Genomic DNA, 15,905 nt, shown 5'->3' with positions numbered 1-15,905 from the left:
GGTCAGTACTTGGTAAGTACATGGATAATAGTTGATAGTACTTGGTTAGTACTTGGATATTACTTGGATATCACTTGGATAATACTTGCCACTACTTGGTAAGTACTTGGATAGTACTTGTTTAGTATTTGGATAGTTCTTGGTTAGAACTTGGATAATACTTGTTTTGTACTTGGATAATACTTGATAGTACTTGGTTAATACTTGGATATTACTTGGATAATACGTGGTCAGTACTTGGATAATACTTGATAGTACTTGGTTTGTACTTGGATATTACTTGGATAATACTATGCTAGTACATGGATACTACTTGGATAGTACTTTGTTAGTACTTGGATAATGATTGTTTAGTACTTGGATAATACTTGGTTAGTACTTGGATAGTATTTGGATAATTCTTGGTTATTACTTGGATATTACTTGGTTAGTACTTGGATAATACTATGCTAGTACATGGACACTACTTGGATATTACTTGGTGAGTACTTGGTTTGTACTTGGTTAACCGATCCGCCGTCTCAACATTCCAGACAGCGCAACAGATTTTCACAACTGTTTCTTATTCTTACAGCTGAATCTGATGAGTCAATATTTTATTACGCCCCGTGAAAGACCCGGATTAGAATAGGTCTTCAGCAACCCATGCTTGTCGTAAGAGGCGATTATGCATGTCGTAAGAAGCGACTAACGGGATCGGGTGGTCAGGGTCATTGACTTGGTTGATGCATGTCATCGTATCCAAATTGCGTGGATCGATGCTCATGACATAAGTCACTGGATGGTCTAGACTCGATTATTTACAGACCGCCGTCATATAGCTGGAATATTAATGAGTGCGGCGTTAAACAACAAACAAACATATTTAATTACAAAAACAAATCAAACTATATCGGTTCGTAAAACAAAACACTCAGAGTCGAGATGTTTTAATTTCATTTTGTTTTTCACTAATGGTTTTAAGTGATACCTATATGTTTTGGGTTCTATTTTTTCATTTCACTTAAAAACCAGGTCCCACTTGCACAGAGCGATCTTAAGTACAATCGACCTCAGGTGCTTACAACCTACTTTACTGTCACCATGCTATTGATCTTAGCGCGATTGTAAGACGACTTGGATTTAAGTTCGCGATCGTAGATCGAAGTCTTCAACGGTGGAGGCACGAATGTCATAAACTCGACTCCTGTTAACAGTTGTCTATAGCTGTCTGAAAACGCGCATAGCTTGCTGTGTGTACCAATAGTGGAACCGGTTACGACACACAACACGTGCCTCTCCCCATCGCACCTTGCACAGTTTTAAGAAAATGTCTCAGTTATTTAAAGGAGCGATAATTAGGATGATGGCATATAACAGTTTGATATGGGAACTAGAGAATACGTACCCATGTATAAAGAAAATACCGAAATACGAATGGGTTTTGTGACATAATTGTTAATTAAAATAAGCAATAATAATATTTCGATATAACCTAATACGTACATGTATGATCGTCCAATGGTTTCACCAAAGGTCATTGTATAATACGCATCTATTTTGGGGGAGCCTTTCGTAAAGTATCCCCGGCCATATGCCTGCGTTATTCTGCTATAAGAAAAGGAGCTATGACTACCTTTCTTAAAGCACAGAGAAAGGACGTGTATTGTGACGCATGCACGGAAGGGAGATAAGAATGATAAATAATAGCAGCTGTTTAATAAATATTCACTTGGTATGTAATATTTAACAATATAACAATGATAATTATTTTCAAACAGTTTAAAATTTACTATTGCTGGTTATAGGATAATTACACAGATTTCAAATGTCTAGTCAGGATTCCCTTGTTTGATGAATACGTTTTGTTTATATAAAATTCATATATATATGTTCGTCCCTCGTTCCACTCGATTTACTATTTTAGATAGATTATAGAAACCCGTATGAGTTTGCACTTCTCCTTGTATTTAATTGTAAATCATTTTAATGATAAACTTAAAACAAAATACCCTGTTTTGCACGCCATGTTGTCAAGTTGTGTCCAGGAACAATAACGATCTCAGCAATCTAAGAATGGATCCGGGCCAATTGTAAGTTTTAAATTGTAGCTTACAGAGCTAATGCTACAAACTTTTTGTGCCACTGGATAGTGATTGTAGCCGAAGCCTGGTTACAGCTGTTTCACAATGATGGTGGAGTTCGAGAAAACTGTCGCAGGGGGGAACGTTTGGTACCAGGCTGCATTCAAGAAGTTCATCCCTATGGTGGAGGTGGTGTGAGGGTTTGGGGTGGAATTTGTGGCAACCCACGGATGAGACTTGTCAGCATCCGTTGCAACCTCAACGGCCAGCGATACAGTGACGATGTTCTTCAACCCGTGGTGCTTCCATGCGTTCGCCAACAGCATCAGGTAACATTCCTGCAGCACGACAACGCTAGACCACACACGGCTCTTCCTGGACTTCTTGCATACGAACAACGTCAACGTTCTTCCGTGGCCAGCACTCTCACCTGACTTGAACCGAATTGAACACTTGTGGGATCATCTGAAGCGTCAGATCCGAAGACGTCCACACCCACCAGCAAACCAGCAACAGCTTGCCGACGCTGTAAGAATTGGATGGAATCAGATTCCCGATTACGTCATCCGTCTGGGCGAGTCTGGGCGTGCATTTGTGTACACGGTGGTCATACTCATTATTGATGGTACCAGGTATCCGTTAAAGACCACAAACTTATCAAGACAGTACCTGGTTGACTCTGATCATTCCCGTAAACTGTGATCTGCCTGCCCCATGTTCATGTAAACGTCATGTACACGTCACCCGTTTTGGGTTTCGCACTGCAGTTGTGCATGGACTATCGCATGTGATCCTATCAGCGAATACACAATCATTGAATAACATTGTCTTGTTTGTTTTCATTTTATTGATCATCAAACATGGGTGATTACTTTCTTTTGCCCACTAGTTTATACATTCAAATTTTATCAACCTGACCAATATTTAATCAACATACATTCAGGACATTGATGTTGAAATCGGCTTTTGCACTGCCTGTTCCGTTACGTGACTTCATCTTTGCTACTAACAAGTATTTCCCTGCTTGTTCTGAAGTTACAGACCGGAACCGGAAGTAAACCTCTCTTTCGAAGTAGCGTTTAATATCAACAACTGGGTGTACCGCCTGCTTCTTTTTTGTCAGCCTGATTTTCGGACATTCATACAATGGTTCCTCCCAACCTTGACCAGCCTCACTCCCGCCGACAGCCTTGAATCCTACATCGATGTTCTTGCCATTTTCAACATAGTAATTTCTCTTCACCTGTTCAAAAGCAACTTCTTTTTCCGCGAACATAAAGGAATGGGGCGGTGGTTGGAGGAACACCATATTTGTGACCTTGACCCCTGCAAACAATACGCATGACCTTGTTAAACTGTACCCATTGGTGAGTTTCAGTATTCCCCGGGGTAGGTCATCGGATGAGTTGTAGGTCACGTTCAAACGTCGCACATTGTACTTTGGATCATTAATAGCAAACATTTCGTCGAGATTGAGGTTATCATCGCGTGTTGGGGTGGTGACTAGAAGGAATTCGGGGTCAGATACGGCTGTTTTGGTCTGGATTTTTGGAGGGCTTATGCAGTTATCGATGGTGGTGAACTCCACTTGAAGTCCGTCCCACGTGCCACGCGCAATGTCCTTTGCTTCAAAGGAAGTACGGAATAAAAGGGAGTCTCCGGGGTTGTAGGTGACACGATCCTTTGGACTCACTTTATACTCGTACTTGGGTATATACTCCTAGAAAACAATGAAAGGTGTTCGAAGTAGCGGGACAAATCAAGGGAAGAAATACCCCTCCCAGAAAAAGAAACTAATCATTTATTGTTTGTTTGTTGTTTAACGCCGCACTCAGCAATATTCCAGCTATATGACGGCGGTCTGTAAAATAATCGAGTCTGGACCAGACAATCTAGAGATTGACATCATGAGCATCGATCCACGCAATTTGGATCGATGACATGTATCAACCAAGTCAGTGAGCCTGACCACTCGATCCCGTTAGTCGCCTTTTACGACAAGCATAGTCGCCTTAATCATTTATAGAAGCATCAAGTGTATTTTACAAGCATGTCATCAACGAGTATGTTCATATACAATTCTTAACTGGTTCTAAACAATCAAAGAGGTTACGAAATATGTCTCAAGTTATTATTGAATGGAAATATGGTTGACATATTAATGCCATTTCATAAGAAAATGATCAAATTGATCCAACAAACATTAGCATGTACATACATGTATGTATGATTTTCCTTCTGTAAGTGCCTATATAAGTGTAAGTATCCACAAGATATTTGCCAGTAACTCCGGTTTCAAATTTCAGATTCGCCTCAATTCTGATCGTTGATCCATTAGCACCATACACATGTTCGTAGGCCTAACACATGTCACAGTGTGAGTTTTCCTTCCACACCAAGATGAGACACCATGATACATCTTCAAAACTATTCCCAACGGAGTTAATCTCAACCAAGTCACTCACTTACCAACATGGACTTCCCAGGTGCTAGCGTCACTACGGTAATTCTGATTGAGACGTCGACGGTTTTCCCTGCCAACTGCAGCTGAAGTGATGTGACATTAAAGGACTCTGGTATGCGTATTGACGCCGTCGTGTACCAATGATCAACCCCATTGTGTGCCGTTTCGTAAAAGAGCTTGGTCACGTCAGTTCTAAGACCATCATCACCATCTGGAAAGAAAACAATCGTTTCCATTTTTTCGTCAGCATTTGTGGAGTGTAAGGAACTATCGTCGCATTGTTTGTTTGTTGTTTAACGCCACACTCAGCAACATTCCAGCTATATGACGGCGGTCTGTAATTAATCAAGTCTGGACCAGACAATCCAGTGATTGACAACATGAACATCGATCCACACAATTTGGATCGATGACATGCATCAGCCACCCGATCCTGTTAGTCGCCTTTTACGACAAGCATGGGTTGCTAAAGACCTATTCTACGCCGGATCTTCACGTCGCATTGCAGTTGCCGGTGTATCCATAGCAAGTTCGAACATTAGCAGTTGACATTGGTGCCAGGCTACACTATCCATAATATCGACGGACGATACGAAATGAAAAGTGTACTTATAATTATGTATACTTTCAATTAAAATAACATGGAAAAAATCACATTCCATTGTCCGTTGTAGGATTCCGACAATATCCGATTTATAAGAATGTATTTAGGAAACACTATCAAATATTCATGACACCAAGTTTTAGCGAAACGTAAAGCGTACCCCCCCCCCCCCCCCCCCCCCCCACCCCACAGACACACCCACACCCCACAGGTGAAACCTGATCACCAGAAAAACTCAGGAACATATGGTACAAATCAAAACTGGAAATTACATCGGACATCATTTGGTCACTGATGCGTAAATGTAGCTCTGTCATCCACGTGTCCACCACAAAACGTCTTGAAAGCTTTAAATGATGTAACCCTGATCAAACAACGCTTGAGCAAGAGTCGCATGACGCTCTTTGACATCTTCATCGAAAGAGAATGTTCGATTGTGCCTCAAAAGTTGTGAAAATATCGGTACTGCAGGCTATTGGAAAGTTGACGTCATCCCTCTTGTTAATGCAGTCTTGTGGACAGATTTTTCTCACTCTAAATCTGTACACAGATATTATGAAACAGATGTGGATGTTTCATTGGTCGCTTTCATTACTAGTTCAGGTGGGTAAATCAGTGGAGGGGACCACTATAGAACAATATTGATATTGCCTGAAACATAACTTAACTTCTTGCCCAAAATCCTGTTTTGTAACTTTGCCAATCCATGAGGAAGTTCCGATTAATTTGGTCAAAGGAACAGGTCAGCAAGGAGCGTTTGGTTTCCCATTGTAATGACTGCTCATTTTTACCGAGAGATAATCGTTCAGACCTATTATACACCTTTCTCACGCGGTGGCCATTAATAGCAAGAACCAGGCTCGATGTACACGACTCACTTCCGGTTTCGCCGTCTGCTAGAAATATGTCACACGTATCATTGCTACCGCAGTGGACTAGGAGTCTGAAGACATTGCCAATACACGTATTAAAGTCATCCGATATATATATATATATATATGTCTGGGTCACCGAGTGTCGGATTCCACGAGCCATGTATAAGAAGGCATTTTTTGTTGAATTGTATGTTCACGAAGTAAACAAATACCCAGGCTATCTACTTAACATTAGAATCATTGATTAACTGAAGGGAAAAATTCATAATCGTATTTTTTGTCTCAAATATGTTCAATAGATCTAAGTGATAACTAGCTTAAGCATTTTCTAAATATTAATTCATATACCAACCTGGTGCAAAATAAACATAGGCTAGCTGAAAACAAAATAACCATAACATTTTGTATATCGAGTCCTACGCCTGCGTCCAGCAATTTCGGAACCCCACATCCCCAATAATGAGTGAGTGAGTATGGTTTTACGCCGCTTTTAGGGCTTCACACCTTGCCCTCAAATAATAATATCACTAATATACTATGATGGTTCATTAGAAAACGTGTGTGCCTGTAACCTATCAACGTATCTATTGGAAAAAGCTATATCTATCAATTATTTTTCAATAAATAATATTAATTGGGGCCCCTTTTAACTTTTGTAAAATTTCAATCATATAAGGTATTGGCTGAATTTTTTTATTTCGACAGATGGATTTTTTTCAGCAACATACCAAGACAAGTCATTTCTTTCCCCTTTTCCCAAGGGCCAGGTTTGTTATTCGGAAATTACATTTATTTTACATTCAAAATATTAGGCCACAGGTTTATAAATCAAGATGGGAGGAAAAATATTCATCTCTAATGTGTTTAACATGTTTCTTTATTTTCTTAAATCCAAGATTTAATCTAACTTCAAATTCAAAGTGTGCAATTACAATGTCAAACACATACAACAACACACACATGTAAGGCTGTAAACGTTGGGAACATTTTCAACATGGCACTTGCATGCTCGTACCAAACCGTCCATGGAGAGACGCAGTGCCTCCATTGTTTTTCAGACAGTGTTTGAAATAAAATAAACATTGCACAATTCTTGCTTTTGGCACTTGGTTTTTGGACCTTAATTTCTTACAATCGAAAATATCTCGGGTATTAGGGTATGTACTCTTAAAACATTCTTGCATACTTATATCAGCCCTTTACTGGCCATCATGGAAGCATACCTAACATCAACATACAGATTATGGGCAAATGTATTTAAACGTCTTAGTTAAACTGGTGGCCAGATCTTCTGAGCTGATGATTTCTTCCTCAAAGCTGAAAAAAACAATCTTCAGTAAAATGCAAATCCATGTTGTCTTCAGGGACGGTTGTGTAACATTTCCAGGTAATATAAACTAATATTACAATGGACGGAGGGGCTAAAACAAGGACTGGTCGGCTCGGAGTCAGTGTACTGTGTCTGAGTGGGGTATTCGTGTTAAACTGCGGCATGGTATCTCAGTGAGCGAGCACTATAAATCGGCATCAGTCCGGACTAGTACAAGCAGCCACACACACACACACACGTGCATGCACGTCGCTACATTAGTGAAATAATCTTGGACGCGACGTTAAACCCAATTTCACCTCACCTCATACAGGTACAAAACAATAACATTCCTCAAAATATTTATAGACAATATTACACATGGTATAATTTGTAAATAAACAGGACAACCCTGACTAAACGTGTCTTTGGAGGTTGACGTTAACTTGTTTTTTTTCAAGTAAAATGTTTGGCATGGCTCCATGATTAGCCTGCGGATGCCAGTCAAGGTTCTGGTCTAAAGTGATTGCCATAAACATGTGTTTCATTATTTATCTGAAACAAAGCAAAATTGTAATATTGAATATGATTTTGTGAATTCATTGCATAACTAAAGACATAGAATACACACGCAATTACCAAGCGTGAAAAGATTTTTTTTAAAGTAGTTGTGAAAATTTTGTAGGTACAATTACAATAGGGACGTTGAAGACGTTTTTCTTATTTTGACATTTTTAATATAAATAGTTTTAAAAAATCAAATGACAAGGGTAAAATTCGGAATCTATTTGTAAACAAAGAAGTCATTGATGGAACAGCGAACAATGCATCACATTCGACCAAACAATTGGTGGCAAATCGTTTAATGTGTAAATAAAGATTGTTATCACAACTTAATCGGCTTAAGAATCGTTGAAGCTAGATATTATGTCCACCAGATATCACTACAATCATCATCTGGTCAGCGTAGCTGGTGAATAGTCGTGGAGCAAAGGTAGACCCGTGAACCCATGCTTGCCGTAAAAGGCGACTGCGCTTGTTGCAAGAGGCGACTAACGGGATTGGGTGGTCAGGCTTGCTGACTTGGTTGATGCATGTCAGCGTGTCCCAAATGCGTGGATCGATGGTCAAGATGTCAGTCACAGGATTGTCTGGTCCAGACTCGATTATTTGCAGGCCGCCATCATATAGCTGGAATAACGCTGAGCGATGCGGTAAAGAACAAACAAACAAACAATCCTGTGATTTCATGACCAATATATATGCTAACATACCATGGAAAACGGTCACTCATCACGACGGCTGTTGATAGTCCACTGTGTCCTGAAGCCCGTGAAGATCCGGTGTAGAATAGGTCTTCAGCAACCCATGCTTGCCGTAAAAGGCGACTATGCTTGTCGTAAAAGGCGACTAACGGGATCGGGTGGTCAGGCTCGCTGACTTGGTTGATGCATGTCATCGGTCCCAATTGCGTGGATCGATGCGCATGATGTCAATCTCTAGATTGTCTGGTCCAGACTCGATTTTTTACAGACCGCCGTCATATAGCTGGAATATTGCTGAATGCGGCGTTAAACAATAAACCAACCAACCAAGCACTGTGTCCGGAAGGACAGCGCTTTGCCTTCACGGCCATCATTCCAGCAGCGTGGCATGCAGCAGTGATGCGACATTCGTGCTAAGTGTATACCGAGCACCGTTTTGAATTTCTTTAGCGGGTCGCGTGAGAAGAGCGTATTGGACAACGTTCTGTGTCTTGGAAACAGTGAACGTGTAAGACGTTGGTATACTGTCTAATAATACAAGGACATCTTCAGTGTAGGAGCGTGTTTCACTGTGCCGTCACAATACCATTGCAATAGTTGCAATAATAACATAAATCTTTGTTCAGAGAGGTGTATTTGCAGATGTCAAACCATTCCGTCCATTCCGTGTGATTCACGTACCCTAGGGATGAACAATCTTGTCGAGCTGGCAGTTATTTTCAATGTACGCATTCCACAGGGGCTCCAGTTTTGAAGGTGCATGTGCGTTTCATTTTGGAAAGGTATTATATTTTTCTCCATGTCATTGTGGTCCATATGAAAATCTCATAAGGGGTCGGGGTTATCGAGTGCTGCGTCCCCTAATTCCCTGTATCTGCCCCTGACATGCACATGAAAAGAATATCAGAGAACGAACATCAACGATCCATTCGTCACCACTCGCTCCTTTCCGTAACCTACAAGAAGACTCGTCCCCCTACCGATGAATGTCATGTGCGAAAATACCACAAACCAATCAGAATGCGCGTACGATTTTCAAGTTCTTCGTCAAAGAATCTCTCAGAAATATTTTTTGATTTTACATTTGTCTTGTATCTAAAATTATACCCAAAACACATTTAAATGTTTTCAATCATACTGTATGGATAGGCATGTCCAGATGTGCTTTAAATTGCATATGAAATATATACGACATAGGGGAAATATATGTGAACCATTACGCAACGAGTGACAATTGTTTTAGGTATGTCCGTTTGCGCTAAGACGGAGCACGGTCGCTAAAAAAGGCCATGAGAGGGGCACGAGTCGCTGTTCGGCTTGTCCCGGAATAACAACGATCGTTTTACAAACAAAGGGAGATAACTCACCCACAGCGAGGTTTCCATTGAGCCACCATAACGGGGTTACATCCCGTGGAGAATCATATCTAACGGTGACGTTCACAGCGCCTCTGTCATTAGCCAGATATATCGTCTTTGGCTTGATCCAGAGTTCTTGGTATTCTTCAAAAGTTGAGGAAGAGAGCTGAACCAAACAGAGACCCACCATCAGCTCGATACACCGTTTAAGACAAAATCACATAAAGTGAGTGAGTGAGTGAGTTGTGTTTAACGCCGCGTTTAACGGTATTCCAATTATATCACGGCGTGTCAGTTTAATGTGGGAGGAAAGCCTGAAGTGATGTAGGTCTTAGACGTTTAAACTTCGGTGAAACACACGAGCACGGGTATGGTGCTGACAAACCTAGAAACATAATCGGGGCGGACCGGGATTCGAACCCACATTCATAGGTTTCTGGCTAGCCGAAGGGTTGCAACTCTGAAAAGCGAATCGCGGCGCCTTAGACGACTGGGCCACCCGTGACCAGTGGCTTATTCCCCGTGCAGTGTTTTCTTGTACGACAAACAACGACCACTCGTCATTTATTTCTTATTTGAGATATCAACATTATCATCAAGTTGCTCGCGCATGTCGAATCTCCAGAAATGATGTCATGATAGAACATGGTTTTATCGTGAAATAAACAACACTTCGATTCGTTCTTCATTGTTCTCTGCGATTTATCACGTAGCTATCTTATATTTTAAAACAAACAATGATACATATCACGTATGTTTCTGCTATGAAATATGTTTTTTCTCGATCTTGGAACCCTCATCACAAACTGTTACAAAGCCTCAAATTTGCATTCTCTGTTATACAACATTTTTTTCCTTTCTGATAGTTCAATAGTTTTCAATAGTTCAAAATCTCGTTAGACCTCTGTATGACAACTGTGTGTAGCCCTTCATCAACATGCAATCATAACAAACACATTCTTCTATATTTTGTTTGATTTCTACATTTAGATAGAAAGTACATTTAGAAAAGTACAAATACTTTCAAGACGTGTTAACCACCGAAACTCTGAACATTGAGATGTATAGTACATACTAAATTCGTCAATATTTTGTACATATTTTGAATTAATCGTAATGGATTGTTATCAGATATATTCATATTAATCCAAACAAATGCACTTCGAATATTTGAAACTGAAACTTACCCCATGGACGACTGCCAGGAGTAGAGTCAGCAGCAGCGCCACCTGTGTGGAAGCCATACTTGTAAATGTTCCTCTCTTAGCGGAAACAACAAGGCTCTCATTATATCATTATATATAACGAGCGGATATGAACCATTCCAAATTCATGCTATAATATGTCTCTTTCAAACCATTAAGTCAAATCGAGAGTGAATTTGACCCCACTTTGCAAATTATCTTTGTGACATGACAGCCCAGGGTCACCTTGCTTAGGCCGAGTGCTATCCAGTGCTACCCAGTGCTATCCAGCGCTGTCCATCGCTGCGCTATAAAACACCTCCCTGTGGCACAGGACTAAAAAGCATAAGTCAGCAACTCTGGGAGATGCTTAGCATCGCTGAATGGCAAAATAAAAATGGCGGTCAAAAACACCTTGGTCAAAAACAACTTGGACTCTCAATATCCCGCGTGTAAAATGTATGTACATGCAGAACTCATTAACAGAACCCTGATATCAAGATCGGTTCCTGTATACGAAGCAGATATTTTGTATTCTTATTATACATACGAAACTGTTTCATTTTGTAAACTTTGCCTGTGTAAAAACCTGCACGTTGACCCACTATTATCAATCCAACACATACATTTCCATACAAACATTTCCATGAAGAAATAAAATATAAATATTATACTCTATAAACATTAAAAAACACACCAAAAGACATATCTGACTGTATGGTTGGCTCTCTAGAAGTTGGTGATTGAAAAGAAAACGTACAACTTACTGAACCAAATTAAAAACTTCACAATCCTAAAATTTTAACATTTTGACCAGTTATCATTGTTGGCCCTTATCGTGTATTTAAACAGTAATGGCCACGTATTGTCTTCAGATAACACCCGTTTTTGTGCAGGTGAATCGATCAAAATCATGTGCACAGCACCATAGTGGCAAACGTGTTTTTTCACGTGCAACTGGTCACCGCAAGTGTTTTCAGCCATGATACTTGTTAGCAGTCATTAACAAAAAAAAGAAAAACACAAGAAAACAAGTCTTTACGGCCATTTGTCATGCCACGCCTTACAAATGTGCAACGTGAACGTGCCATCGGCATGTTGCAGACGGGAACGTCCGTAGCTGAAGTCGCAAGGACGATGGGTTGTAGTCGACAGACTGTTTATGATTTACAGACGCGTCTACAGCAAACGGGTACCACCGCAGATGGCCCTAGGCAAGGTCAACCACGTGTGACGTCACATGCAGAGGATCGTCAGATTGTCTTACGTCACCTCCGTAACCGATTTTTGACGGCTACATCAACCAGAAATGAACTGTTTAGGGGTAGACTTAAGCACGACGGCCATACTGCGGTCCGATTCTGACTCAAATACACAGACGTCAACGTCAATTGTGGTCACAGCGACACTTACGACGGACTCAGAGGAATAGGAATCAAATGCAAGTCGTCTTCAGTGAAGAATCCCGATTTAATCTTCGATTTGCTGATGGTAGGGCGAGGGTGTTGAGGCGCCGTCATCAACGTTACGCCAAGTGTTGTGTACAGGAAGTTGTCAGATATCGAGGCGGAAGTGTCATGGTGTGGGGTTCTTTCTTTGGCAATGCACGTTCCAGGCTTCTTGTCATCCGTGGCAACCTCAACGCTGCTGCTTACCGCGACCAGGTACTGGCACCAGAACTTCTGCCGTTTATGGCAGCACATGGACCCGGTTTGATCTTCCAACACGACAATGCCAGACCCCACACTGCAATTTTGACAAGGAATTTCCTTCAGAATGCGGGAGTCAACGTCATGGACTCCCGACCTCAATTTCATCGAACACGTCTGGGATGCTCTTGGCAGAAGTCTGCGCACTCTCCAGAACCAACCACAGAATTTGCAAGATCTTGGCACTATTTTGCAGCAACAATGGCGTCGTCTTCCCAATGATGTGTTCACAAGCATCACAAGGTCCATGCGGAGGCGTTGTGTGGCAGTTGTCAACGCACATGGTGGGCATACACGCTAATAAACTTGTGTGCCATCAGATTCTCGTGCTTGAGACTTAAACTGCTGATGTTATTACCGAATACCGTAGGTGCTTGGAACAAATTATGGTTACCACCGTTAATTAAAATCCTTCTTTGGACATTAATGATTAAAAATAACCTTCTCTGATACATTTGTCCGTTGTATATCATATATGGGATTACTTTTAAGTTATTAATTTGACTGCATATTGACTGCATATAGCATATATTTATTGCATAGAGCGACGTTTCGAAGTAAATGCTTACACCGTTATTAAGCTGGAGTAACAACCAAGCGATGAGAGGCATATCTGCATGATATTTTGTGATGAGTCGCCGATTAACATCAGCAACAACTGGTAATAGATACACGTTTTTTTATATATAGGGCAGGACAGGCTTACCCCTTTCGTGAACATCTGGTGTTATCACTGATTTTCAGTGGTCCACTCATAAATGCTCTTTTGCCCTTTAAGCCAAATGGAATCTGTTTCGGTGAATCTAGACTGGTTATTCTCTTGCATTGGCAACTTATATTAAATATAACTGAGAAAACCTTTTCCATAAACTCAATAAATAAAAGCGACACATATTTCCATATTCATAAGAAATCTATACTAACAGCAGATTCAATTGTACGATTCCGACATAATCAAAACATGTTCGTGACTCACTATCAAAATAGTCATGACACCAGGTGTTCGCGAAAAGGTGAGTGTATCCTGCCCCACCGGTGGCACCAGTCACAAACGCACGCAAAGGCAAGTCAACTGTCCACCGTAGAGATCCGGGGTGGAATCAGCAACCCATTCTTGCCGTAAAATTCCGACTGTAACATAAGCATATATAGTGATACGGATCCTTGGAGGGTGGTTCTGGATGCATGTGTCTGAGACAGCGACGCAACAACATGAGTGTGAGCACATGAATCATTCAAGCAGCACGCACCCCCAACCCCCCTCCGACAACACCAACCACACACGCCTCCAACTTGCCTGACGCATGTCATCGTATCCCAATGGCGTCGGTCGATGCACATGAGGTCAGTCACCGGATTGTCTGGTCCAGCTACGATTATTTACAGACCGCCGTCATAAAGCCGGAATATTGGTGAGTGCGGCAAACAAACAAACAGACAAACCTCTAAACAAAGATCTGAGGACATCCTATTACGGGTCACGTCAGACCGACCTTTCGCCAACTTTGACCGACCAATGGAATGACTGACACAACGTCGACATTAGCCAATCAGAAGGTAGCTTTCCTTGTGCTTTACGGCACTATTTGTAAATTTACGACTAAGCTTCGAAACATATTTTGACAAATTCACAAAGTAACATTATGGAATGGCTAAAGATGGTCTAGATTGTATGGATTCTTCTACTGCAAGCCCGAAACTATCGTTCGGAATACCCCGTGTTAAACCTTTCGAGGTTGCATGATTAGAAAACACATTCCGACTGTCACTTTCCTGATCTGGTAAGCGAAGACCCTTAATGGGAAAACTGAAAACTGTAAATGAACCGTTATCTGTGAAAAGTATTTTTCTAGAGGAGGATATTCTACTATGCTAGCAGAAGTTCACAATTGTATTAGAAACAGCTTCAGTCATGAGCAAAGAGCGTAATATGATTGGACGGCTATGTTGATTCACCATCAGTGTGTGTGTGTGTGTGATTGTGTGTGTGTCTGTGTGTGTATGTGCGTGCCTGTGTGAGTGTGTGCGTGTGTGTGTGTGTGTGTGTGTGTGTGTGTGTGTGTGTGTGTGTGTGTGTGTGTGTGTGTGTGGGTGTATGTGTGTGGGTGTATCTGTGTGTCTGTCTGTCTGTGTGTGTGTGTGTGTGTGTGTGTGTGTGTGTGTGTGTGTGTGTGTGTGTTCGTGTGTGTATATACTTTAATGAATCCATCCATCCCTGATCAGAGGGACGAGCCCAAACGGACGTTGTGTAGCCAAAGTTAGAACCCGTATGTATTCATGCAATACCATCATCATTATTATCATGTTTCGATATCCTTTTGACGTTATTTATCATTTATAATCTAGCTTGCACCTCTATTGAAAACTGATACATGTTACACTGTTGTAATTTAATAACCTCACCTATCTTATTACATTGTAAGGGGACATGGGTGGCCCAGTTGTCTAAGGCGCCGCGATTTGCTTTGCAGAGTTGCTTCCCTTGGGCACGCCAGAAACCGATGATTGTGGGTTCGAATCCTAGTTCGCCCCGATTGTATTTCTAGGTTTGTACCCGTGCTCGTTGTAAGTGGTAAACGTTTGAGACCTGCAGCACTACGGACTTTCCTCCTACATTAAATTGACACTCCACGATATAACTGGAATAATGTTAAAAGCGGCGTTAAACCCAACTCACTCACTCACTATTATATTGTAAAGGCGGGTTCTGAGTTGCGTCCCTTAGACGTGACAGAATAATATGATCGGGGGTTTGTATCCCAGACTCGACCCGATTATGACCCTTGATCAGCCACATACCCAGATGCATGGTGTCGCCACATCAGTTACCATCTATTACGTCATTTGGGCTTTCCTTACAAGAAGGCAGTGCTGCTGTTTCCATTGCCACAAATCAAAATTCTGCAGTAATTGTGTGTAAATTCTGCAAATAAATTTTTTATAATTCTTCACGCAATTCAGCAAACTTTTAAGCTGAGTCTTCGTGCATTTCATAGTTGAAAATGGCTGACATACCTTCACAAAACGCAAAATGTTCAAACAAAAACACTTGAATGATAATCAAAAACACTATC

The 15,905-nt window shown here is 41.1% G+C and overlaps 1 protein-coding gene across 1 annotated transcript; it reads right to left on the bottom strand.

Annotated features, from left to right (window-relative positions):
* Positions 1-2,899: 2,899 nt before the first annotated feature.
* On the bottom strand, positions 2,900-11,206 carry LOC139459029 (uncharacterized). Its single transcript, XM_071240469.1, has 4 exons — positions 11,126-11,206; positions 9,948-10,104; positions 4,533-4,738; positions 2,900-3,783 (listed from the first exon to the last, which is right to left on the bottom strand). Exons 1-4 carry the CDS (start codon positions 11,180-11,182, stop codon positions 2,992-2,994), a joined length of 1,212 nt encoding a protein of 403 aa, XP_071096570.1. The 5' UTR covers positions 11,183-11,206; the 3' UTR covers positions 2,900-2,991.
* Positions 11,207-15,905: the final 4,699 nt, after the last annotated feature.

The sequence above is a fragment of the Haliotis cracherodii genome, unplaced genomic scaffold (assembly GCF_022045235.1).
Source record: "Haliotis cracherodii isolate W230 unplaced genomic scaffold, xgHalCrac1.p SCAF_13, whole genome shotgun sequence".
In the NCBI taxonomy this organism is placed as follows: Eukaryota; Metazoa; Mollusca; class Gastropoda; order Lepetellida; family Haliotidae; genus Haliotis; species Haliotis cracherodii.
Note: the sequence above shows the minus strand (reverse complement) of the source record. Positions and strands in the feature narration are given on the sequence as shown.

Coding starts and splice junctions, on each gene's coding strand:
- LOC139459029 (XM_071240469.1), bottom strand. CDS start 11,182: ATGGCTTCCACACAGGTGGCGCTGCTGCTGACTCTACTCCTGGCAGTC. Junction 10,105..11,125: donor TCCTGGCAGTCGTCCATGGG/GTAAGTTTCAGT, acceptor TGTTTGGTTCAG/CTCTCTTCCTCAACTTTTGA. Junction 4,739..9,947: donor CAATGGAAACCTCGCTGTGG/GTGAGTTATCTC, acceptor TTTTCTTTCCAG/ATGGTGATGATGGTCTTAGA.